Source organism: Danio rerio, chromosome 15 (genome assembly GCF_049306965.1).
Source record: "Danio rerio strain Tuebingen ecotype United States chromosome 15, GRCz12tu, whole genome shotgun sequence".
Taxonomy (NCBI): Eukaryota; Metazoa; Chordata; class Actinopteri; order Cypriniformes; family Danionidae; genus Danio; species Danio rerio.
In genome coordinates this window covers 41,017,501-41,045,430 of record NC_133190.1, presented here as the reverse complement: position 1 = coordinate 41,045,430, position 27,930 = coordinate 41,017,501, and the positions used below count along the sequence as shown (strand labels likewise).

The window sequence follows — 27,930 nt, the reverse complement described above, 5'->3', positions numbered from 1 at the left end:
CCCAGATCAACGGTTACCTTTCCTTATTATACTTTGAGCAAAGCATTGTCAAACATGAGTGAAAACCAACCCCCAAAACCAGCTGAACATGGGAACAAAGTTGAAGAGATGAAGTGGAGGAGAAGTACATTAACATACTCTCCTCAGGCCATGACTCAACAATAGTAAATATGTTGTATATTGAAACACAATCAATTAACGTCTCTGTTCATTTCATCACTACAAAGCTGAAGTCATAAACTGTCAAATGACACCAAACATGAGAAAGTTATATGAAGGAAGATCACAAGCAGATGAATTGTGTATGGTAAAAAGCACATGGTTACAGTAAGCAAATGGCAGAGATTTGTATTGGAACTGTGAAGATCTCTGCCACTACAGGAGGACCCATCCCATGTTTGGAATGTCTCAGTAGTCCTTCATTAGCATAGAAGGAATATATAATAGAAGACTATTTAGTATTTTCTCATCTGACAATCACCTTTCATCAAAGTTGTCCTAAAAAGATTGAACAACACCCATTTTCGTCCAAGGGCAATTTTGAAAAACATTTTTTCCATTCACTTCACTATATTGAGGCATCACTATATTCACAATATTGAGGCATCTGGTTATATTTTCCAAAACAATTATATATATATATATATATATATATATATATATATATATATATATATATATATATATATATATATACACAGATGTGAACTATGGGTTTGTTTTAGGGCCATATAAAACGTTGTTTTTAAATAAAAAAAACATTAAATCACATGACGTACTTGTAGTGTGTGGTTTTTGTGCAATAAAATTCTACAATTAACTAAAATCTCACTTTGTAAAGCTATTTTTGTCATTTGTATTTGAGGCTTTTTGTACTGAACACATTGTACACAGTTTGACAGTGTACTTCACAACAGCTAACAACATTAAAATGTTAAAATTAAATTATATCAAATTTCAGTATTAAACAAACTGAGTTACCTTCCTTCACATTTAAAACATTGTCCCAAATACGATTCATTCTTTATCCTTCAGCTCAGGACGCTTTCACATCTGTGGTTCGGTTCATTTGGTCTGGACCGAGGGCAACAAATGATACATTGTAGCATTTTCTGCCATCTTTGCATCCTTTTCACAACACACTGATTGCTTTGGTTCGAATCAGTTGAAAATAACCAAATTGCAGTCATCTGACAAAATCCACATCACTCATTGGCCAGATGTTGTTGAACATATTTCCTAAACTGCTTATTGATTGGTCTGAGTTCATATGCAAGAAAATGCCAATGGAACTCCCACAAGTAAACAAACAGGCAGACACAAAATGTTGCTTTTGACTATGGAGGGACGAGTGCCCTGGCTGATTGTATCCCTGCACATAGTATACTATATAGTTTATATAAATCACTTTAAACAAACGATACATTTCGAGAATGAAAAACGCGGCTGGAAAACAATGCTTTAATGCATTGCAAACGATGAAGGAAAATCGCAAGTCACTTCAGGAGGAGGCATGAACTAATTTAGCTAAACTGTGAGATGGTCACGGCGGAAATATTACCAACAATCCATCAGTTAATGTTTCCCCTCTCTCTCTGTTGGTAAAGCGCAGTAAACAAATATTTTTCCTCCTCATCCCATAATGCACAGCACATCGGCCTACAGCAGCTGGATTAGTCCAAAAAGGTGTAGTTCTTTTTGCAGTTGGGTTGGTTTTAGATACGATCATATTCTCACCACAAACTAACTGCTCCAGGGTTCGTTTGAAAGCGTACCGAGACCACCTCTTCAAGGCTTCTTTGGTCCGTTTTTGGTGCGCACGAGTACGATTGCTGCATTCACACCTGCCCAAATTAACCGCACCAAGAGAAAAAACAAACTCTAGTGCGATTCAACCGAACTAAAGGCAGGTGTAAAAGCACCCTTAGTCTCCATTTCAGAGGTTGCCACAGTGGAATGAACCATCAACTATTCCAGCATATGGTTTTATGCAGTGTATGCCCTTCCAGCCACACCCCAGTACACTGAAATAAATTATTCAGAAATTATTCCTTGGATTTACTTCTTTTTTTTTTTTTTTTTTTACATTAACTGGCTGTAAACAGTTTATTTGGGCTGAATTTAAACAGAAAAATGAAGTAGAATTTTATTAAATTTAATTTATTTTTTTAAATTCAACACAAATAAATTGTTTGCAACAGTTTTGCAGACATCATTGTTTTCATACTGGGAAACCCCCATTCATTCTCGTTCACACACACACCATGAACAATTTAGTTTATTCAATTCACCTTTAGCGCATGTCTTTGCATTGTGGGGGAAACCGGAGCACCTGGAGTAAACCCACACCAACATGGGGAGAGCATGCTAACTCCTAACACAAAAACACTAGCTGGTCCAGCCAGGACTCAAACCAGCGACCTTCTTGCTGTGAGTCGACAGTGCTAATCATTGAGCCACCGTGCCACTCATCCCAATACTATTTGAACATTTACAGTACAATTCAGAAAAATGCAGCAATAACTCCAGCAAAGCAACATTCAATGTTGGCCAAAATAATGATGCTAATCTTTACTTTTAACTCCTGGAATGAATGAAAAGTATTTTTGAAAGGCTAAGCATCTCTTTTTACTTACTTGACTTTCATTTAAAAGCTGCAAATCCTATTTTTTCACCAAATTTGTGAAAAGTGCCAAATATCCCTGATGCCTTTTAAAGTCATGAACATCATAATCTGAAGTTCGGTAGTTGTATATAAAAGGCAGCTCTGGGGCAATTTTTCACAGTGGTTGAGGGCTTTAAAACTTGTTTCCTTTGCTATTACATTGATTGAATCGTGTGCTGAGCCCAACTTATTCCCCGACAATTTCTAGAAGTATATTTCATAAAATGCCTGTGCCTGGAGTAAATTACAACACACGTGAAGCAAACACAAGCAATGCATAAATTATGGACAACAACTTACATTGGACAACAATATTCAGATATTAAAGCAATAGTTCACACAAAAATGTATATCCTGTCACCATTTACTCACCTTTCAAGTGGGTTGAAACCAGTAGACATCGATTGATTTCCCGCTAACCTTTTAGCGTTTTCTTAAACAGTGCTGATGTGCCATTGTGTTCATGTGCTCAACAGAAATGACTGTGAAGGTCATGTTATGGCAGTTTAAAGACACCTCTCATAAGGAGAATGAAGTCACATGCATTGCTCAGGTGTGAGTTTTTTTCCACAGACTTCAACAGTGTACAAATCTTGATGGTTCTGTGAGTCTCATCTATCAAATCTGACCTTTAATTAGACTTTTTATTGGATTCAAGTCAGGTGATTGGCTAGGCCATTCTACAGCTTGATTTTCTTTCATTGAAAGCATTAGAGAGTTTCCTTGACTGTGTTTTGGATTGATTGTCTTGGATTGTCCACCCTGGTTTCTTCATCATCCTGCTAATGTAAACGTTGGGCTGAAGCAGATAATAATAATTTACAATGATGAAGGGCAGCGGGTTGCAGAAGAACTACAGATTTCAGCTGCTGTCTGGGCTTTCTCTACATTTTTACACCTCCCTTTCTTCATATGTTCAATACTTTTCCCGTGTCATTTCATTTTATTACACAATTTCATTTGCAAACTAATTATGTTTGTTTTATTTATATAGATTTCTTTGGATATTACCAACATCCAGTGAAAATTTCAACCTTTAGAAATATGTTTTCTGAGAAAAATGCTGTCGAGTTCAATACTTATTTTCCCCGCTGTATGTACTGTACTATAACATGCATATCGTGAACATGAATGGAAAATTCTATAGAATAGTGTCTTCTTTAGGAAAAAAAAAAAACCCAAATAATTACATTACTGGCGTCCTTGGTGAACTCACAATTCTGAAATTGCTATAAAACATGTAGTCAGGTACAGTATTTTAATCCAACTAATCTCCTTCTCAGTAAACAAACCCCCACAAAAAAAAGAAAACAACAACTTTCTGATCATTTACTTAAAATCAAGCGGATGTAAACTATCATAACTTTCTTTCCCGCAGATATTTTGAAGTATGTTGGGAACATTCAGCCGCCATTAACATCAATAAAGTAGAAACAAAAGTACCAAGTCATAGCTACTGCTTTCTAACATTCTTCAAAATAACTTCCATTGTTTACAAAAGAAATAATAGGGAGAGTACGGTAAATGGTGACCGAATATTTTTTTTTTGTGTGTGAACTATCATTTTAAGACATGGAGTTTCCCTTTATTTTAGTCGCATTATTAAAGTGCAGTATAGACACAAACACAAACTTACTCGCATGTTTACCCTCATTTTTGGGACAGATACAGAAAAGGTAAATACTTTGGATGAGTGATGTCCATGTAAACATACTGTGCCCGCTGTGCAGCAGTGGCTCCGTCAGGGGATTACTCAGCTTTTTGGTGTTGTTTTAATTAACGTTGCGCTGCAGTGTGTGGCGCATCACAGCTTGCTGAACACCTGCTGTTCGCATCAGTCAGAGCGGGCCCCGCCGGGACCCCCAAACCTCCAGGAGAGCGAAAAATGAGCTTGCCCTGAGACACCAAAGTGCTACATCCACAGCTCTCTGAAGAAATCAGGTGTCAGAAACAAGCCAACAAGTTTAATGGGAATTCAACTTAGCTAATGTAGATTTTTAAATAAATGCGGATTATTTAAATGATGGAGAGGCCTCTTAAAATGAAATATAAAGCTGAAGACAATTTATTTCTTTTACAAATATTAATATTAAGTGTTGTTAAACGCATCGTTTAAAACAATAGTTTTAATAATTTCTAATAACTGATTTCTGTTGACACAATGACAGTACATTATATTTTACTAGATATTTTAAGTTGAAAGCAAAATTATTAGCATTGGGATTTTTATTTATGTGTATTTTACAAATATTCCCAAGTGATGTTTAACAAAAAAGATTTTTATTTTAACACATTTTTAAACAATAGCTATAATAACTAAACTTCTAATAAATTATTTATATTGTCTTTGACATGATGACAATACATAATATTTTTCTAGCTCTTTAAAGGGCATGAATTTTAACCATTTTTTAAGATTAAATTTTTTTGTTTCTCCAGAATGTGTTTGTAAAGTTTCAGCTCAAAATACCCATCAGATTCTTTATTACACCTTTTTAAATCTGGGAAATGTCAGCTTTTCAACATTTCGACAGTCAGCGATTTGACTTTCTTTATTACAAACATGCGCTGTTTTAAAACCGTTTTAAACTTGTAAAACTCATTCTTGATCACATTTGATGATGACTGATGATCACAGAGAACTGAACAGATCTTTTAATCCCGGTTGCTTTGCACACGTCCTGTCTTGTTGATATGATTATACGTGTTACTACGGAGACATGTTAATACATGGCTGTCAATCAATTCGATGGGTGGGGAAACCACACTCCTATTCATGTTGCGGTCGATCTCAAAATGGGAAGGATTTGGGTCCTATTTTAACCTCAGGAAATAAAAAAATAAATAACAAAATAAAAAAAAATTAAAAGAGAAACTTATTGTGATTATATCACCCCAATTTGACAGTGGACACACTATACCTACACAGAGTTCTGTCCAAACAGCTTACAAAAGATGATTTTCATCAAAGTGCCCTTTAAAGTAAAAATAAAAAAAAAATCATTAGCTTTGAGATTTTTTTCCCATTCTTTTTTTTTTTTTTTAACAAATTAGTTTTTTCAACATTTTTAAACAATGATTTTAATAATTAATTTTATCTTAATTTTGTCTTTGACAAGTACTGTACATATGTCTCTCGTGACAGTACATATGTCTCTAGTTAAAGTTGAAGACAAAAAAATTATTAGCTTGGGATAAAAAAATACTAATAATTTCAAAGTGCAGTTTAACAGTTAACATTTTTTTCAACAAAATTTTAAACAAAATAATTATTAGGTTAATTAGGCATGTGATTGGACACAAAAGCCTGTCCTTTATTAATTATTCCGCTTTAGCTGAGGACCATTTCAATGTGGTGATGCCAATGGCCCTTGAACAGTTCCTGCTTGCTATCATACAATTTCATAACTGTAACAAGTGACAATTCAATCATATTTTCACATTAAAACAGCCGTTTTAAAATTATTTATCATTATGTGGACCTTTTTGGATACTCAGAAGCTATAAAAACTAAAAATGTAAAGCAGGAAATAAGTGTGAAATTAGCATTCTTATTGTTTACATTGCTCAAAATGGTCTACACGTATAAAATATCTTCATGTTATATCTGCATTTTAAAAAAAGTTATCACTATTTACTTTCCCTTAAGTGTTGCCAAACCTTTATGAGTTTCTTTATTCTTTCGAACACAAAAGATGGATGTTGGAAACTGGTAACCATTGAGTTCCATAGTATTTGTTTTCCTTATTATGGAAGTCAATGGTTACCGGTTTCCAACATTCTTCAAAATATCTTATTTCTGTTCAACAAAAGAAAGAAAGTGAAACAGGTTTGAAATAAGTGAAGAATGAGTAAATGATGACAGAACTATGACTTTAATAAAACCTTAAAGAGCAAAATTGGGTCATTGGATAATTGGATGAAAAATACATATTTTAAAGCGATAGTTCTCTCAAATAATGATGCTGCTGAACATTTTACTCATTTTCAGGTCATTTTAACTCCATGTTTATTTAATTCTTCATTAGAGCAGATTTTGAGCATGATAGATAGTTTAATTTAAATATGCTAATTTGTGGTTGCTGATTATTACAAATATTTTTTTGTTGTGGTTATTAAATAATTCAGCTCTTTGGACATTTTCACAGTAATCCCTTTCTTTAGAGAATAATGGGGCTATTAAAATAAAATAAAAGTTTACCTAATAAAATAATGTGTGATAAACAGTTGCAGTTTTAAAATGTAAAATTTTGCTTTTAAGTTCAGGTTATTTCACTGTGTATTCCTTGATGGCATAAACACGAGGATTAAAAAGCAAAGTAAACAAGTATATTGTATGAGGGCATGGGATTCATTTAGGAAAGCTTCTTTAAAAGAGTCAAAAGTGAATCCGTTATATTAAAACAACATTCAGTTTAATGTAAAATGATGCTATGCTTTAAAATGACATTGTGCATTGAGGAATACAAAATGCACAATTTCTCAAAGTCAGGGCTAAAATAATAAGATTTCCTAATTTAAATAGTATTGTAAACAAGCGCTTTTCATAAAGAGGGAAACCTTAAAGATTTGTGATGATTTAAAATAAGTTAACTAGTGGTTTTCTTCATTAGTCGTCCTCCTGTTGTTGTTGGTTCTGTCTGGATGCTGATGTTTGCTGAAAAGTTGTCGTCCTCCATTTAAAGAGTCCGAATAGAAAAGATAAAGTCCCAACAGCGGCTGAAACGGTGGCAAGGAGCTTCAAAAACAGAGAAGGCAGTCATTAAATATTTACTCTATTGTCAGAGAAATCATTGTAAATAATCATTATGTTGACTTTTTTTAAATGTGCTTTAAAAGACAAAACATTCTCCATGCTTTCAAATCATACATGCAGGAAGTCAACAAATGCAATTTAAAATGCAAACTAATTAAATACAATATTTATTTACTTTTTACTTTAATTAAAATAAAAGAAATATAATAAAACAAATAAATACAATTTAATTTTAATTGTAAAAAATACAACAAAATTACAATTAAATAACATTATTTACTTTAAGTAAAATATTTATTATTTTAATTTAACAAAGTAAATATTTAGTTAAATATAATAAATATTTTAATTTTTATATTTATTTCCTTTTAAAATTATTTCAATTAAAATGTTGAATAATAAATAAACAAAAACTAATTTAAATGCTTTTTTAAATAAACTAAAATTTAATTCAATACATAAAAATAATCAAAATATTTATTGTCCTTATTTCCCCATTTCTTTTAATTAAATAAATAAAAAGTGTAGTAAAATATATTATTCAATTTATGAATTAATAAAATAAAAATAATTAAATACAATTTGAAAATAAAATAAAATTTTATAAAAAAATTAAAATACAAATTTGAATAAAAGAAATAAACTTAAGTAATGAAAGCAAATATTTAAAAAAAATCATAAAATAACAAAATTCTAAATAAATTATAAAATTAAACATTATATATGGACGAACCTTTATAGCGATGTCCTGATGTAGTTGTAAAGACTGTAGGTGTGCGCTGAACAGAGCCAGTGTGCAGGGCAAGTATGCATCAGTGCTGTTGGTTTCTCTACATCTATAGACAGGACAGATAATAAAGAGTATAATTGTTGAGCTGTATTGAGCTAATAATGTCTGAATGGTGTTGTTTTACCTCTGGAAGAGGGCGCAAAGAAGCTTCTGTCTGTCTCTTAGGTGAAGGTGCAGTAAATGAAGCTCAGAAAGGACACTAAAGGGCAGAGACGCTCCATTCTGGACGAGCAGACCCAGATTATACCAGCCCTGAGGAGTCAGAAAATCACATATGAGGGAATGGCATGAAAAAAAACTAAGAATAATAAAAAATACAGTACGTTTTTATTTTTATTTTGTTAATTTATTTCTGTTTTTACATTCTAAAGATCTTTTTTCTCAATCAAGAGGCTTTTTGTGGATGAAATATCTCCATGGATGTTCCAGGTGTATTATGTGATGATCAATGCCAATGAAGCAGTTTATTTTTCAAGTGAACTTCAGATTTGCATGGCGCAGGTGAGCCGTACCTGTGGTTCATTCCTGAGAGCTGCTCGCTTGTACATCTGTGCTGCTTCAGAATGCTGGTTTTCTCCATAGATCAGATCTCCTGTCCGGATCAAAGCTGAGAGAGAAACAAACACATGCAGACAGGGAGGACTGAGCTCCAGGAGGCAGAAGAAAAACACAGCAACTGGACACCAGACACAAGAATGCGCAACTGCACGCACGAACATACACAAACGCTTCACAAGATCTTTAGATCTAGGATAGTGATCATTAAATTATTTTGTATAATAAACTTTTGTATTACTAAAGTACAACATTAAAAATACTAAATATATAAAATACTTCTGCTACTTTATAACTGTTATTGTTACCATTATTATTATTATTAGCAGTAGTAGTAGTAATAATAGTACTAGTAGTAATAGTGTTGTAGAAGTAAAATATTGATGATAATCACCCACTTCGAATGTAATCACTCCATTGAATGGGCGTTATCAGTGGTTATCAGCTGGTAGGTATGGGCCAAAAGGGGCATTCTGTGCCTACTACTCATCAGCCACATGGTTAATGAGCTATACTAACAGAGAAGACTCCAGATCTGTTTATACATTACTGTAATGGTTGGGTTTAGGGTTGGTTGGGCTAGGGGGAGATAATAAAATACAATTAATGGGAAACATAATTACCATAAGGAACTGGATCTTGAGCTTGTATTGACATATTATAATATCTTAACATGCAGCGAGTGGCAAGTGCAGGATCCAGAGAGACCTGTTGAAATATAAATCATCCGTCAGAGCGAGGCAGTGGAGGGAAGATGTTAAGCTGAAAGTAAAGCTTGTGTTTCTAACAGACTCACGGAGTTGAGTTCACACAGGTACGCTACATTAAACTGAGCCGCTTCAAAACCACTCTCTGCAGCCATCACATAATAAATCAAAGACATCATCCTGGAAAAATAACGCACGCACGCACACACACAGAGAGAGAGAGAGAGAAAAGACACTATAAACAAAAACCGTCTTTTCAGCATCCTTACAAAGTGTGTTAAAAAAAAAAAAAAAAAAAAAAGGTTAAAAGCACTGTACTTTAATATACTGTAAAATGAACTGTAATTTAATATTATGGAATTATAGATCAATGCCTGAAAAAGTAATGTCAAAAGTCAAATATGTATAGTTAATAATGAAAGAATAAAAAGCTATATTACTATTTTTATTATTATTTATAACTATAAACGATAAAATTAATTATCGAATAAATAGTAATAATAATGATAATAATAATAATAATAACAACAACAACAACAACGACAACAATTAAATAAAAAAATAAAACCACAATAAACTTAGATAAATTATTTTTATTTAATTTTAAAAGAAACAAATATAAAATAATTTATAATTGCTTTTTATAATTTAAAAATAATTGTAAACGAAATGTACTAACTACAAAAAAAATTTAGTTTGTTTTTTTATTAATTCAAGGTCAATTTTGTACATTTAAAAGAAAGATTTTATCAATAATTAATAATGGACTACCAGTAACCTTAAAAAAATTATTTTTGTTTCTTTAATTGCACAAAAAATATCTTATTATTATTATTATTATTATTATTATTATTATTATTATTTCTACTACTACTACTACATTTTTATACCTCAAAAACATAATAAAATTATTTTAATGTTATTTTTTAATATAATAATAATAATAATAATAATAATAATAATAATAATAATAATAAATAATAATAATAATAGTAATAAACAACCAAATAAAATTAAAATAAAAAGCAAAAATAAACCGAAAAAAAATTATAATAAAATTATTATTATTGAACAAATATCACAACAATGGTATATTAATAATAATAATAATAATATTATTGGTGGTTGATTCTGCTGTGGCGACCCCAGATTAAAAAAGAGACTAAGCCAACAACAAAATTAATGAATGAATGAATGAATACTAATAATATTAATAATATTAATAATAATAATAATAATAATAATAACAGTGTTTTATTCTTGTTTTTGATTGGTTGATGATTATTTATTATTATTATTATTATTATTATTATTATTATTATTATCATCATCATCATTAATAATAGCAATAATAATAAACAACCAATTAAAATAAAAAATACACTTTAAAAAACTTTATATAAAATTATTATTATTATTATTATTATTATTATTATTATTATTATTATTATTATACAAATATCACAGCAATGGTATAACAATAATAATAATAAATAATAATAATAATCATCATCAACAACCAATTAAAAAACACACACACAATTATTATTATTTCATATAAAAATAAACCAATGTAATAGCAATGTTCTTAAAATCTAATAATAATAATAATAATAATAATAATAAAAAAATTTAATAATTAGAATAAAAGCATTTAATTTGTTTTTTTATCAATTGTCCTCTTCTGAATGTGGTTATACAGGTAAAACAATCAGAAAATATTAGTCAAATTCAGTATAAATTGTAAAATCTGAAATATAGTTTTTGTTTTGTTTTTTGACGGTGTAAGCTAATATTTTAAACATACAAGTACAGTAGACTGCATGTACAGCTTAAACAAAGGTTTACCAGTTTCCTCTGAAATAAGCATTCAGTCCTTTCCGTAAGACTCTTCCCAGATGCCCATTCTGTTCAGACGCCCATTTAACCCACCTACAAGTAAAAGAAAAAAATACACACCTTTCCTATAATTACAATAGTAAAATGTTGACTTAAAAACAGTCCAGTGGTGAAATAAGAGTGAATCTCATTTACCAGATTAAACTTGTACAATGTATCATCAACATCCTTCAGCAGATGCAGAGAAACACTGATATCATTCACTTCATAAAATTAGTTGCTTTCAATCAATTTTGAGTCAAGTATGGGAAAACAGTTGGTTTGCGTTTTTTAGTTACATTTTTGACCCAATGTTTTATAATGTGTCAAATTATATACATCATTTTTGATAAATTTTGAAATGTGAGTTGCATGTACATGACATATTTCATTCCTCCACATACCACTAGAAGGAAGCCTGCGTACCACTAGTGGTACACATACCACAGTTTGAGGACCACTCCTTTAAAGGATCTTCTTTTGTGCTCATCAGAAGACATTCAAACAGGTTTAGAACAAGTGAAGAGAGAGTAAATGATGACAGAATTTTTAGTTGAGTTAACTATCCCTTTAAAAACTTGATTTTGTACACAAAGTTCATGTGAAATCAAATTAAGGTTTATGTGTTCATAATAGTATACTCCAAAACACTGAAAGAATAAAATGTAATAAATTAATAACAAAAAGAATAATGTAACCACAAACGCTAAAATTAATTATATAATCAATAGTTATTCATAATAATAATAATAATAAATAATAAAAATGACAAACAACAACGAATATAAATTAAAAAATGAAGCCACAATAAACCTAATTGAATTATTTTTATTTAATTTTAAAAGAAACAAATATAACAATTTATTATTGCTTATATAATTTAAGAATAATTGTAAACAAAATGTATTAATTACAAAAAATAAAAGTTTGTTTTTTATTAATTCAAGGTAAATTTTGTATAGTTAAAAGAAAGATTTTATAAATAATTAATAATGGACTACCAGTAATCTTAAATAAATGGTTTACAAATTTTTTAAATATGTATTTTTGTTTCTTTAAATTGCACAAAAATCTCTTATTATTATTATTATTGTTATTAATCATATGACTATTATTACTACAACTACTACTACATTTTTATACTTTTTATAACAAAAATAAAGTAATTATATAAAATATAATATTTTTAATTATTGTTATTTTTGTTTAGAACAACAACAATAATAATAATAATCAACCAATTAAAATAAAAATAAAGCAACAAACCTAAAAACCTTCTATGAAATAATTATTATTAAAGAACAAATATCGCAGCAATGCTATAATAATGATAAAAAATAATAATAATAATCAACCAGCTAAAATAAAAATTAAGCAACAATAAACCTCGCAATTAAAAAAAAAACCTGTGCAATTAAAGAAACAAAATACAATAAACCTCGAAGGAGGAAGAAGAAGAAGAAGAGGAAGGAGGAAGAAGAAGAGGAAGAAGAAGAAGAAATCATCATCATATTAAAACAAAAATAACAATTATTATTATTTCATTTAAAGATAAAAAGATATAATAGCAGTTAAATAAAAGTAGTTATGATCATACAAGCGTTGCATGCAATGGCTCTCACACACACACACACACACACACACACACACACACACACACACACACACACACACACACACACACACACACACACACACACACACACACACACACACACACACACACACACACACACACACACCCAATGTAAACACAAGCATACTGACAACACAACCTTATCATTTTTTATTATTATTATTATTATTATTATTAATATTATTATTATTATTATTTAATGTTAACCTCACCTAATGAGACTGGTGGGCACAAAGTTTAAGTTACATCCCAAGTGTTTTCTTGGTTTAATTTTAGAGACTGCCTCTCAGAGATCATCTTCCATGTACAGTTGTGGCCTGTGTTTATTTTAAATGTACCTGATTGCCATAAAGGTGTCAAAGTTTAGGCTGGTGACATAAAATCCATCTGCTGCAAATGACACTATTGCAGTGTTGTTAATCTAACGTAAACACACCAATTGAATGGAAAAATATATATATTTGCATGTATTTTAATGCAACTAGTTTTATCTTCTGTAGGTTGTGGATTAACAATGGTCATTTCAAAAGTTTATTAGTTTATTCGATTTTTGGAAATCACTAAGCGACTCCCTCTCATTGTCATGCGACCCCCACTATGGGAACCACTGATGTATGGGATTGTGGGCAGAATCGGGATCTTGCTAGTTCATACTGACTGAACAAGTGCACACTGATATATTGCGTGTAGACTAACAATAACAGTGTTATATTATGATGAACAAGTATTTTGAGATACATACAGAACAGCGTCTGATGGACGTCGAGCAACTTGACCAGGGAGTCCATGAATCCAGATATCAGCCAATTCAATGCCACCAGATAAAAGTCCTCTCTGAGCTGACTTCAGAAAATACTTATACCCTTTGAACTGATGAAAAGAGTCCACATTAGATAAGTCCATACGTATAATACTTACAAAAGAGAAATAATGAGAGCATTCCAATAAGTTTTAAAACAATAAAAAAAAGTTTTAAAAAAGTAAGAAAATGTAAAGATCTAGGGAGAAATAGAGTACATCGAGGTGGCTGTTATCACAGAGTTAAGTCTGACTGACCGAAGGAACCTATTCTGCAAAAACAACAACTTAATCCTACTTACAACCAAGGTTATAAGAGTAATAGATTCCTTATAAGTTTTAGTTTCTATTTCGTTTTGACTTTGTTTTCAAATTCAGTTCGTTTTATTTAGATTTTTGAGGTAAATTTAGTTTTTCTTAGTTTCTATATTTTGAAATTGCTTAGTTTTAGTTTAGTTTTTATTTGTTTCAGTATTAGTTTTTTTTTTTCTAAGTAAGGATATTTGTTAGGTGCAAGATTTAAAATCATCAGAATAAATATTGTATAATAAAAACTCAGCCATACATTTTTTTAAATATGTATTCAAAGCACACATGACCACAACCATCAACCACTACCATCTACCCATCCTCAATTTCAAATACAAGAGCCCACCAGCAGCCCTAAGGAATGTGTGCAAGGCTGCTTCTGAGGTTAGCTACACAGTAGTGATGGGAAGTTCAGATATTTACTGCTGATGTTAGGACTCAACATATTCAAATTATGTAGTCAACAAAAGCAATTTCAGTCAGTTAAAATATCAACATGATCTGAAAATGTCTTGCAGTAAAATTCTGCAACCCAACTGAAGCATGATTAACTTATTTAAATTCCATTACGACTTTCTGTTATGAAATAAACTTACGTTTCACCAGATCCTTTTATTTAACATTAGGCCTTCTGTTTACCAGCGATGATGGTGTTCAAGTTTAGTTCAGTCACAGCAGGCTTTCATGTACTGTTTAGGTTTAGTTCACTGAATCCCGCATGCGCTGTATTATCGGTTCACCGCTTCTCAATTTGATCTCAGAGTAACGTTACTGTTCTAATAACTGAATGAGACTATATATTGGATTATTTAGAGTCAGAGGGTGGTATTAGGCCTGTTAAAAAGTAAGCAGTTTATGGATAAGTGCTTACTGGAGACGCGAGTCATTTCAAATGATTCAGTTCGATTAGGTGAACTAGTTCAACCTGTTCACTTTGAAGATCCAGCTAAAAAGATTAATTCGTGATCGCGATACAGAGATAAAACCCATTGTCAACGTACTGCGGTCATGTCCACTCGTTGTTTTAGTCGCGGAAGCAACAGCAAGGATGACTGTAGAAGAACCGGTTTGATCTGGCCAATGGCAGCAGGATTACAGACTCTGAGGTGCCATACGGTCAAACACCTGCAGCGTGAATTAGATTTCTAAAAGGCGTACAGTAACGCTGCATCAGAAACCGCATGCTTGCATACTATTCATTACGCTAAAATCAGTATGCAAGCCGAGTAGTATTTCTAAACTCATAGAATTCGTAAATCAGTATGCGAGAAGTACCCGGATGTCTTACTACTTTCGGTGAGATTCTGAAGTGCGCATCCCATGCATGCTGCACTATCCCATGATGCCCCGCAAGAGAATTCATGAATGGGTGTGAAGCGACGCAAATGACACATGTAGGTCATGTGACCATGACAAAATGCCGGGTGTAGTACGCCTAAATTCCAATCATACTTTTCATATTCATACTGAATAGAACAAACTTTTCTAATGGCCGAGGAGTACGTTTAAATTTAAATTCAGTACCTACTGAGTAGTAGGTGGTTTCGGACGCAGCCTAAGATTATGTATTAATAACATTTAAAAAAATGAAAACGAAGGAGGTTTTTGCTATAATTTTAGTTAGTTTTGCATGTACACAATACAGTTTCAGTTAGTTCTAGTTTTTTGAAAAACTCTCGTTTTCATTTTTATTATAGTTAACAACAATTATTTAAAACTTTAGTTTTCGTTAACTATAATAACCTTGCTTATAACATGTCTACTTATCACAAAACTGGAAAACAGAGGTTTATTACATCTTTAATTAAAAAGCAAAGCTGACAGAAACAAAAGACAGCTGAATGGAAGCATACGCTAACCTACATATTATTCAGTCCCAAGATGGCACCAAACAGTCAAAAACAGCAGCATGTTAGACAAGCAAATAAATATGAATTTTGACGCATTATCTGATGATAAAGAGGAGTTGAAATACCCATGAGTCTGTGTTATTATTTTCAGCAGTTGTTATCTGACATAATTACAAGATTGTCTGGAAAACTCTATTCTGATTGGTTAGTCGCATCATTCCAAGATATGATATTCCGAGATAACAACTGCTAAATAACGCATACTGATCCAAGAACTTCAATTCCTTTTGACCATCAATGTTCACATCCATGTACCTACATCAACATTCATATTCAGCTGCTTGTTTATCATGCCACGGTTTTTGACATTTTGGCGCTATCTTGTGACTTGAAGTGCAGGTTAGTGTATACTCCATCAGCTCTTTTGTTTCTGTCAGCTTTGCATTTAATTAAAGAATTAATAAACTATTACATTCATTCATTCATTCATTTTCTTTTCGGCTTGGTCCCTCCATCAATCTGGGGTCGCCCATCCAGCACGTTTTATGCAGCAGATGCCTTTCCAGCTGCAACCCATCTCTGGGACAAAAATATTACATCTCAAAACAATGCTTTGTGTTTAACTGTTATGTTTTGTGGCAAGTAGCCATGTAATAAGCAGGAAAAGTATTTCCAGGATGGCTCAAGATAAACCTTATACAACAGTTTTCTGCTTTGGGCTACCGATAATCCAGTCGAGCTTTATTATGCGATAACAACCGTCTGAATATACTTAATCCCTAACATAACTCCGGATTGGTTTATTGGCATCCCACCATCAAATGTATTTTTTTTTTCTGCGAAAAAACACTGTATCTATGTACTTCATCCTGCTTATTACACCACAAAATTAGCCACAAAACAAGGTCCTAAATGGTAATAGTTTATTAAATCTTTAATTTAAGAAACAAAAATGGCTGAATGGAGCATAAACTAACCTACATTTTATTAAGGCACAGGAACAATAAAGTAACAGCTAAACTGTAACAGTGACGTGACATAAGCATATGAATATGGATATGAGCATATTCACTTATAGTCAGTTATCAGGGAAAAACATACTTTGGAATGTAATGGCTGACCAATCAGAATCAAGTATCTCAGACTGCAGTGTAATATTGATTTTTTACATATAATTAAAAAAATGATTATCTTTTATAACCTTTATATATATATATATATATATATATATATATATATATATATATATATATATATATATATATCTTTACGGATTAATAAGACACACAATACATTATTAAAGCACACAATAATGCAAGTATTTACCGGGTCTGCAGGCTGTCCAGGATAAAGACCCTGTGAGTGGAATACGCCCAGATTCATGGCAGCGTCTGCATGACCTTTAGCATCAGCTTCTTCCCACAGATGTACAGCCTTCTCGTAATCCTTCTCATACTGCTCATAGTACCAGCCCAGAGCGGTGAGAGCGGGAACAGACCCCTGGCAGATGGAAAAACCACTTACAGACCGGCAGATGAGTGACAGACTGTTAATACATCAGTCAAGACCATCAACTGCATGAGAATCCATTACATCTGATAACATTCACTGTCTAGATCAGTGTTTCTCAACCACGTTCCTGGAGGGCCACCAACACTGCATGTTTTAATTGTCTCCTTTGTCTGTCACACCCATAACAGGTCCTTCAGTATGTGTTAATGAACTGATGATCTGAATCAGGTGTGTTTGGTTCAGGAGACATGGGCTGTTTTTCAATATGCATTCTTCAGAGATCCTCATGATCTCGTGTAACGTCATCATCAACTGCCAAAGTTCAGTTACAAATCTCAAGACAGCAAGAACAGAGGACAGGTGAAATTCCCAGATGTGTTCTTGATAGAGGATGCACCGATGCAGACTTGAGTGCAAAACTCACTCGAGAAGTCCCAGGATTAATTGCAGCTGAATTTAGGAGGTGGAAAGCGCAGCATTCTATATAGATTTATTATTAAAGCTCAGAGAAAGTTCAGCTCAACTCCTTGTTCAAGCTCCTTCTCTCCAGACTGGACTATTGCAACTCCCTACTAGCCAGGCTCCCAGCTAGCTCTATCAAACCTCTTCAGATGCTTCAAAACACAGCAGCACGAGTGGTCTTTAATGAACCTAAAAGAGCACATGTCACTCCGCTGCTCATCCGTTTGCACTGGCTGCCAGTTGCTGCTCGCATTGAATTCAAAGCTGTGATGTTTGCTTACAAAGCGATTTCTGGCTGCGCCCCTTCTTATTTGCTCTCACTTCTGCAGATTTATGTGCCCTCCAGAAACTTGCGTTCTGTGAATGAACGTCGCCTCGTGGTTCAATCCCAAAGATTGAAGAAATCACTTTCCCGAACTCTCACGCTCAATCTGCCCAGTTGTTGGAATGAACTCCCTAACTGCATCAGAACGGTAGAGTCACTCGCTGTCTTCAAAAAACTACTTAAAACTTAACTATTTATTCTCCACTTTCCTTACTAATCTGCAATTACCTTTCTAACCCCTCCACTAACTACATAAAAAAAATACTACTGTTTTGCTTCTTGCACTTTCTTTGCATACCTGAAACTTGCCTATGGCACTTACTCGTTGTTTTTATAGTTGTGTAAATTGCTTCCTTGTCCTCATTTGTAAGTCGCTTTGGATAAAAGCGTCTGCTAAATGACTAAACAAAAATGTAAAATATATCTTATTTATCTCAGGAGTTTCCTTAAATGAGACTGTGAAAGTAAACATGGTCACATTTTATTTTGACGGTCCGTTTGTTAAATTTGTTGCACTGCATCATGTGAAGTAATTCTCATTATATTATTAGTAGAGTATTAGGTTGGGGCTAGGGTTAGTGTTGTTGACATGTACTTGCAAAGTTTCTTATAGTCAGTTAATGTCTGTTAAAGGAGCAGTATCAGCAGATATTAAGCAGACAGTCTACTAATAGTCAAATAGACCATCAAAAAAAAAGAAGCTGTTACTGTAAACATTAACATAAAAAGGCATGAAAGGCATAAACACATTATGGGTGTTGATTTGTTGAAATTCGTGTAAAATCTGTTTTATTTATATTGTGCAACGTTTATTTGTAAGGTTTTATGCAGAGTATATATTATGAGAAGGGGAAAAAAAACAGTAAATCTTAGTACCAATGCTGAAATGTTTAAATAATTTTCCATTAAAAAGTATGAAGGTCATGTGACCATCAGGAACACTCAGGGAAGAACGCAGCTCATATCTCACAGGACGCATTTTCTGTTCTCGCGGTCTCCTGAGTTTGTTCTTCCGAGATAACTCGTTCTGTGTTCTTGGAATTGAGAAACAGCCATGGAAAATGTGCAGAGCTGGTGGTCCTCCAGGAATGTGGTTGAGAAGCACTGGTTTAAGACTTAATTTTAGGTAATTTTTACCTAATAGGACTAAAGTACTACATTAAATAAATGAATAAATAAATATTGTGTTTAATATACTTTATATGTATATACTGTAGAACAACTGTTTTATTATTATTATAGTAAGTAGACTTTTAATTGAGTAAATCTTATTAATTTTTTTGTGTGTGTGTGAGAATGTTTTTTGGATTTTTCCTGTATTAAAATAAATTTTAGTGAAGTAATTTTACTAATATTATTACAAAAAGTAAAGTAACTACTGTCAATTACAGCAAGATATATGCCGTGGCCACTAGATAGGACATAACAACAGTTATTTATACATTTATAATGAATAAATATTGATTAATAATAATAATAATAATAATAATAATAATAATAATAATAATAATAATAATAATTTTATTAATAATTAATAATTATATTAATTTAATTAATAATTTTAACATTGTTATGATGACATGTTTAAGTTTATTTAAAATGTATAAATGTTTCTTCTAGTTTTTAAATACATGGTTTTACATCATTGGTCTAACTATAATACCTCATGAATCATTTTCCAACTGTTTATTTTATACATTTTAATATTATCAATAATGCTTTATTAAATTTGATTAGTTTATTTAGATTTTTAGTAATTTTCATTAAATTTAAATAAATTATTTACAGACCCCTAATCACTTTCATGTAGACCCCCAACATTGGATTTGATGTATTTACCTGTTCTATAGCTTTCTTAAGGAACGTAACAGCTTTGCGAACATCTTTCTGAACTCCTTGACCCTGTTAACAGAAGCAAGTGTGATATTTAGTAAGCTTACTGTCCTCCAAGCTTCCTCTTCAGTAATATTAACTCAAAATGCTTTGAAAGACTGCCCTCTGCTGGTCATATTACATATTGTTTCCTTTTTAAACACAAGATCAGATACAAACAGGGTATATATGAAGTATACTGACTGTCAGGAGCACAATGGCGTAGTCATACATGGAAACAGGGTCATTGAGTTTGATGGCTCCTCTCTCATAATGCTTCACTGCTGTCTGAATGTCAGGGGACAATCCTTGCTGACCCCAGAATAGCATACGACCCATTGCTTGCTAATGAATAAGAAAATAAATAAAGGAAAAAAGTTAATAATAATAATAATAATAATAATAATAATAAATTAAATAAATAAAAATAAAGAATAAATTAAATAAACAAATAATAATAATAAATTAAATTAATTTAATTTATGTGATAGCAATTTAATTGTCATCATCGTTGTATTCACATCAGTCTTCAAATATTCAGAAATTATTCTAATATGCTGATGTGGAGATCAGCAATGTTTTTTATTTATTTATTTAATTTTATAATAATAATAATAATAATAATAATAATAATAATAATAATAATAATAATTATTATTATTATTATTATTATTATTATTATTATTATAAAATTAAATAAATAAATAAAAAACATTGCTGATCTCCACATCAGCATATTAGAATAATTTCTGAATATTTGAAGACTGATGTGAATACAACGATGATGACAATTAAATTGCTATCACATAAATTAATTCTACTTTAAAATAGCCTAAATTGAAACAACAGCATATGACCCATTGGTTGCTAATGAATAAAAAATATAATAATGATAATAATAATACATATAATAATAATAATAATAATAATAATAATAATTTAGAATTGTTCATTATATCCACAATTTCAGATAAATGATCTTTATTATTAAAAAGATCAAGTAATAAATTCATGAAAATAAAACTGTGAGTGATTCAATGAATTCGATTTTTTATTAACAAATAAATTTAGCATTGGTAAACAGGAGACCACTTAGGAAAAAATAAAAATAAAACATTGAAATCTTATTGTGTCTGAAATTAGTTCTTGTATTATATAAAATATTAAAAACACACAAAATCGAATTCATGTAAGAGAAATAAAATAAAAACAGTGCAAGATAATTCATGTTATTGGTATTATTTTTGCACATTATGAATTCTGGTACCTCTGCTTCAGCCACTCCACTTCGTGCCTGCAGCTTCAGCCAGTGAAACAGATCATCATTTTCACTGGTTTGAGCCTTCAGGGTCTCTTCATCATTTAGACGTACAACCTCAACAAATGTCTAGAGAGAGACGATGAAATGTTTTTTAGAAAGACACTGAAACTGCCTTGCACAAAAGGTGTATAATTGCTACTGGCCTTACTTTTAACAAGTAATCATAGAAAACCTTGAACATTTCCTATGAATTATGTCATTTCAAAGCAATAAAAATCCAGCGAATGTATTCAGCCTGATTTCCTTACAAATATTTTACGTTTTTTAATGCCTCTCAGCAGTCAGGTTTTGGGGGATAGTTCACACAAAACTGAAAATTCTGTCATCGTTTACTCACCCTTGTTCAAAAACCCAGCATGATTTGCTTTATTCTGTTGAGCGCAAAAGAAGATAATTTGAAGAAAGCTGAAACCTTTAACCATTGACTTCTATAGTAATTGTTATTCCTACTTTTGAGGAGATAACCACGTTCAAGCATTCTTTAAAAGATCTTTTTTGTTCAACAGAAAAAAAAAGAAACTTAATGTTTGCAAACACTTGAGGATAAGTAATCTGTGTTATTTGGGGAGGGGTGGAGGTTGGGCGAATGAACTAAGCATTTAGTTGTTTAATTTACATCCTGAAGTTGAGAAAATAGTATACATAAAACATAATGCATAAAACTCCTTAAGGTTCTCTAAAAAAACTGATCTCTTGCAAAACAATTACATCCCCTGAGAAACTGTATGTACTTCAGCAATATTACTGAACATCTTCAGTAGTTTTGTGAGGCGAAAACGTTTATCTACAGGAAAAACTAACGTGTTACCTTCACAAACTCACAAAACGTTTGCATTCTCCAGCAAATAAAAAAAAATATTAAGTTCTGATTTAAAATGTGTTCACCTGAGGTACTGTAATTTATTTGCGCATGCAGTAAAGCTAATGTACAGTACTTTCTATTTCCTCTAACCCAATTTATTGTCATTACATCAAGTTTTCAAGAATTTTTGCAAAGGATTTTTTTTTTTTTTTTTTTGTAGACGTACAACCTCAACAAACATCTAGAGAGACAATGACACCTTAATTAGAAAGACACAGAAATTGCCTTGTACAAAAGGTGAATAACTGCTATTGGCATTACATCTAACATGCAATCATAGAAAACCTTGAACGTTTCTTATGAATGATGTCATTTCAAAACAATGAAAATCCAGCAATGACTCAAAAAATATCTGTAAGAAAATCAGACAGAATAGATTTGCTGTATTTGAGTTTTGTGCCTCTCAGCGCAAGTCAGGTTTTGAGGGCTAGTTCACACAAAACTGAAAATTCTGTCATTGTTTTCACTCACCCAGTAGGAGTTGCTGTATTCTGTGAAGGCAAAAGATAATTTGAAGAAAGCTTTAACCCTCGACGTCTATAGCAATTGCTCTTCCTACTTTTGAAGCGATAACCACTTTTAAACGTTCTTTAAAATGAATGTTTTGATCAACAGAAAAAAAAGAAACTTAAGATTTGGAAACATTTGGGGATTTTTTTTAGGGGATGGGGCTGGGGGTAATGAACTGTAGAAATACATAAAACTCCTTAAGGTTCCCTAAAAAAAAACTGATTTCTTGCTAAATTATATCACCTGAGAATCTGTGAGTACTTTAGCTAAATTACTGAACATTTTCAGCTTTTTGAGGCAAAAAATAAATAAATAAAATAAATCTTTCCACAGGCAAAACTAATGTTACCCTCACAAACTTAACAAAACGTTTGCATTCTCCAGCAAATTAAAAACAATATTAAGTTCTGATTTAAAATGTGTTTACCTGAGGTACTGTAATTTATTTGCTTATGCAGTAAAGCTAAATGTACAGTACTTTATTTCCTCCAACCTAATTTATTTTCATTGCAAAAGATCTCTGACAACTTGTAAAATGTAAAGTTTATTATTTTGTAGGGAGAGAAATTTAAAGTAAAACTAATGTTTAACTATACCTTTAAATTATTTTGTCAGTTTAGATACGGGTCAGAAACATTTAATATCCGCAATTTATAATTTAATAAGTACACTTAATGAAAATCCTATAGTTTCTCTCAAAGAATCTTGGGAAAATGACCTTGGTGTTGTTATTACGGAAGAACAATGGGAAGATATTTTAAAGATGGTCCACTCTTCTTCCATATGCGCCAAACATGGCCTAATGCAGTGTAAGGTACTCCATAGAGCTCATTTAACCAATGCCAAATTAGCTAAAATTTTCCCTGATAGAAGCGATGCCTGTCATCGTTGTAAGCAGTCTCCGGCCAACCATCTTCATATGTTCTGGAGTTGCCCTCAATTAAAACATTTCTGGTCCAGTGTTTTTGACACACTTACTAAATCTATTAACATAAATCTAGACCCTAACCCCTTGACAGCGCTTTTTGGTATTTCAGAGAGAGTTGACCTGACTGTTGCATCTCGCCAGGTTATTGCTTTTTCTACTCTTCTAGCTAGACGAGCCATTCTTATCAAATGGAAACAGGTGATTCCTCCATCACATGACATGTGGATCCGAGAAATTTTTAGTTACATAAAACTTGAAAAATTAAGATGTTTACTTGCAGGATCTCTCAAACCTTTTTACAAGACCTGGAACCCTGTTTTAGACTATATCAAAGGCTTACCTTGTTTAGTCGATATCAGATCTAATAAACAGTAATTAATTGAAAAGAGGAAATATTGACTCCTTAATGTGAACTTTTAATTATTATTTTTTAAATTATTATTATTATTATTATTATTTTATTTATTTATTTTTTGCTTTTATCGTAAACTTGCTCATTTATTATTATATTGTTTATCAATTTCTTTTAATTCTGGTATTTTATTTTTAATTTATTATTATTATTTCTTTTAGAGGATATGTTTGTTTATAATTCATACATTCTAATTTATTTTATTTCAAGGGTATAGTGGGAAAATAAGAAAAATAAGACACTCTGTAATTTTTCCTTTGTTGTATTGTATACTATGATGTATTGTCTTGTTAAACTCAAAAAATAAAAAATAATTAATAACTCCAAATTTAACCCCCCCCCCCAAAAAAAAAAAAAAAACACTATACCTTTAAATAAGATTGTGAACAATATCATGAGATCAGGGATCCATGATTGTGATTGGTCAGAAAAAGGAGAGAAGAGAGAGAAAAATCGCAAAATGTAATCTAATGTGGCTGAATTATGATGTTCACCCTGTATGTTTAATAAATCACTGGTTTATACCTGCCCATTGAGTATAGTGTTTCCTCCTTGCAACTAAGCCAAAAAAAGTGTGTGGTAATAACTGAAAAGTTTACATATAGACCGACACGCCTTACAATTTTTTTTTCAATTTTGGAATGCGCAAGTTTCTCAGTTTAGAGATAGTGTAAAAATGTGAAGCCTGTAATAAATGAATAAATAATTTTTTTAAAAGTCTAACTTGCTGTGCAGAGGGATTCTTCTGATCCACGCTGGTTTGTCTTGCAATGTTAATGTAATAGGCATAGGAAAGGTCACGATCAGCGGTCACTTCCAGATCACCAACATGATGCATGTGGCCTAAACGCATGAGTGCCAGTCTCCAGTCTTTCTGAGCTGCCAACAGAGCCAACAGCCAAGCCTGCAGAAGCACACATCAGCTCACAAGTCAAATGATCACTCATTCATTACATCACAGTAGCTGGGTTTCCATTGCACCGTCTTAATGCACATTTTGAAGTATTGCATGAGAAATGAGTGATGAAAATGGCAAATTTCAAACAAAAGTCCCTTAAACTGCTAAAAACCTTTTTACGATCGGTTGAGGTGGTTTTGGACTTGGGGTATAACGGGAGATGGAAACACATTTGCTGAACAAACTCTTAATTTAGTGTATGTTATCAGTCAGCTGTCTCCATTATTGACTTGTTTACTGTTGCTTGCTAGGTTACCAATACTACAGTGAGCCACTCTAACAAGTTGCGGTTAATTCGTATTTGGGATTTTTTTTCTCTTTTGGATGGAAACCTGGCTACTATTGAATGCATTTTTAAAGCAACCGTCACATTAAACCCAAAACACACACCTTGTAGGTTTGTCTCTTGTCTGTGAATCCAGTGCTGTAGAGCACTGAAGACAGATGTAATGCTCTATAATCTCCCAAACAGCCAGACTGAAGCAGCAAAGGCATCACCCTGGTGAAAACCTTCGTATTGTGAGCTCTGCTGATCCTACGGAGGACTAGAGCATACAGTTTCCGACCCACTGTTGTTTCATTCAGCCTGCCTATAATAACAAACGACTCAATATATGGAGGGAAGTACATTTAAATGTTGAACTATTTGTTGAATTCATAAGTGTGGTCTGTAGAATGATTTAAAGAGACGGTTCATAATGATAGATATAAATCTAGAATATAAACAAAGAAAAAAAAGACAAAAAGATAGAAATAAATAAAAAAATAAACAAAAACATAAATAGGAAAAAAACCTAATAAATATATAAAAAGATAAAAAATATAAAGCAAGATAGATATATAAAAGAAATATAAATTTCCAAACAAAACCATTAAAAAAAGATGACATTGAAAAAAAAAAAATATATATATATATATATATATATATATATATATATATATATATATATATATATATATATATATATATATATATATATATATATATATATATATATATATATATATATATACACACACATATACACACACACACACACACACACACACACACACACATATATATACACACACACATACATATAAACATTACATACACAAATAATAGGAAAAAAACACAGATAACAAAAAATAAAATCAAAATATATAAATAGAACAAAAAATAATTGATAAAAAATGAATAGTTTAATGGATAAATATAAATAAAAGAAAGAATGAATTAAAATAAAACAAAGAAAAACAAATGTAAATAAATAAAAAAAGAATAATTAAATTAAAAAAATAAAAGGAAAGACAGGAAGATAGAAAAAAGAAAAAAAATGATTAAATAAATAAAAAATAAAAAGAGAAAAAAAAGAATAAATAATAGAAGAAAGAAAGAAAGTTAAAATAAACAAAGAAATATAAATAAAATTAAATCATAGAAAAAAAGCAATGATTAAATAGAAAGTAATAATAAATGAATAATTAAATGAATAAATTGAAAGATATATAAATAAATAAAATAAATATTTAAATAAACAATTAATAGAAAGAAAGAAAATAAATGATTAACTAAATAAATAATAGAAAGAAAGAAAGAAAGAAAGAAAGAAAGAAAGAAAGAAAGAAAGAAAGAAAGAAAGAAAGAAAGAAAGAAAAACTTAATCTTAAAAAATTATGTAAGCGTTTACAAGCGTTATACTTAAATATCACTTTTGATTAATTTAATGCAACCTTGCTAAATAATAGCATTATTACTATTTATTACTTTTGCATGGTGGTGTACTGTATATATCACACACTTAACTGTTTAATCTTTTCAATCTTACCAGATTTCTGTGCGAGTTGTTTAGTCATCTGTACAACTGCTCTTCTATAAGGATCAGCTGATGATTGGAAGAGCATGAGCTGCTCTGTTGAGTTCACTGTGCTGTGATTCAGTAGCAGCTCAGTGTATGGGTCTAAACAGCAGTCTGCATTTCAACACACAAAACATACTGTAACTATACACAATTAAATACATATAATGATCCATAGCGCCAGCTAGTGGACACTTGTGATATTTACCTGAAGGTCTCCTTCCAGTGAGAGAGGAAAAGAGCTCAAGTTCTGATCTGAAGTTCTGACAAGACTGGAACCAGCCGGTTATATTGACTTTTGATAATACATGAGGAAGGTGAATCTCAGCCTGGGAATGTGTATGATATTATTATGCTTAGTACAATGGAGTAAAATAGATTTTTGTATAAGAATCAAAACGTGCAATCCAGCATTTTTATTGGTTTAGTTCTGAGGCAAATAAAGTACTATCATACATGTTTACTATTTACACAGATACACACATTTACTAAATAAAATGTCCTTCAGTGTTATATTATTAATGTCTTGTCAGGCATATTTAGAAGAAAAATATTTTGATGATGTTGACCAATTTGAAGCCATAAAATACTGTGGTGTTTCAATAAGCTTTTTCAATCTCTTTCACCACTAGATTTGACCAATTTCTCTAAACATAAATAGATAAAAATAAAATAAATCAATAACAATAATAATAATAATAATACTAATAATAATAATAATAATAATAATAATAATAATAAAAATATCTAAATAAATACTAAATAAATTAAAATAAATTAAAATAATTAGAAATTATATTTAAAAATACAAAATAAAAAATACAAAAAAGTAATATAAATAAAAAATATATAATAAATAAATAACAAAAAACTATATAATAATATTATTAATAATAAATACTACATAAATATGAAATAAAAAAATAAAGAAAGAAAAATAAAATTACAAAATAATATTTAAAAAACAAAATAAAAAATACAAA

At 31.1% G+C, this 27,930-nt stretch overlaps 1 protein-coding gene across 4 annotated transcripts in view; it reads right to left on the bottom strand.

Moving 5' to 3' along the window:
* Positions 1–6,975: 6,975 nt before the first annotated feature.
* si:dkey-24p1.6 overlaps positions 6,976–27,930 on the bottom strand; it is a 30,779-nt gene continuing 9,824 nt past the window's right edge. Inside the window, exons 8-23 of one of the 4 annotated variants that reach the window (NM_001423261.1) lie at positions 27,156–27,276; positions 26,918–27,061; positions 25,497–25,696; positions 24,873–25,052; positions 21,383–21,502; positions 20,320–20,460; positions 20,083–20,145; positions 17,271–17,444; positions 13,730–13,857; positions 11,322–11,405; positions 9,563–9,653; positions 9,390–9,474; positions 8,724–8,818; positions 8,336–8,463; positions 8,155–8,257; positions 6,976–7,403 (exon numbers count right to left, since the gene is read on the bottom strand). In NM_001423261.1, coding sequence (NP_001410190.1) covers positions 7,275–7,403; positions 8,155–8,257; positions 8,336–8,463; positions 8,724–8,818; positions 9,390–9,474; positions 9,563–9,653; positions 11,322–11,405; positions 13,730–13,857; positions 17,271–17,444; positions 20,083–20,145; positions 20,320–20,460; positions 21,383–21,502; positions 24,873–25,052; positions 25,497–25,696; positions 26,918–27,061; positions 27,156–27,276 — 1,986 coding nt within the window. In that variant the 3' untranslated portion in view covers positions 6,976–7,274. Of the gene's footprint in view, positions 7,404–8,154; positions 8,258–8,335; positions 8,464–8,723; positions 8,819–9,389; positions 9,475–9,562; positions 9,654–11,321; positions 11,438–13,683; positions 13,858–16,433; positions 16,524–17,270; positions 17,445–20,082; positions 20,146–20,319; positions 20,461–21,382; positions 21,503–24,872; positions 25,053–25,496; positions 25,697–26,917; positions 27,062–27,155; positions 27,277–27,930 lie in introns of those variants that run through there. The other 3 variants (XR_012390530.1, XR_012390531.1, XM_073923091.1) reach the window with 3 other exon arrangements.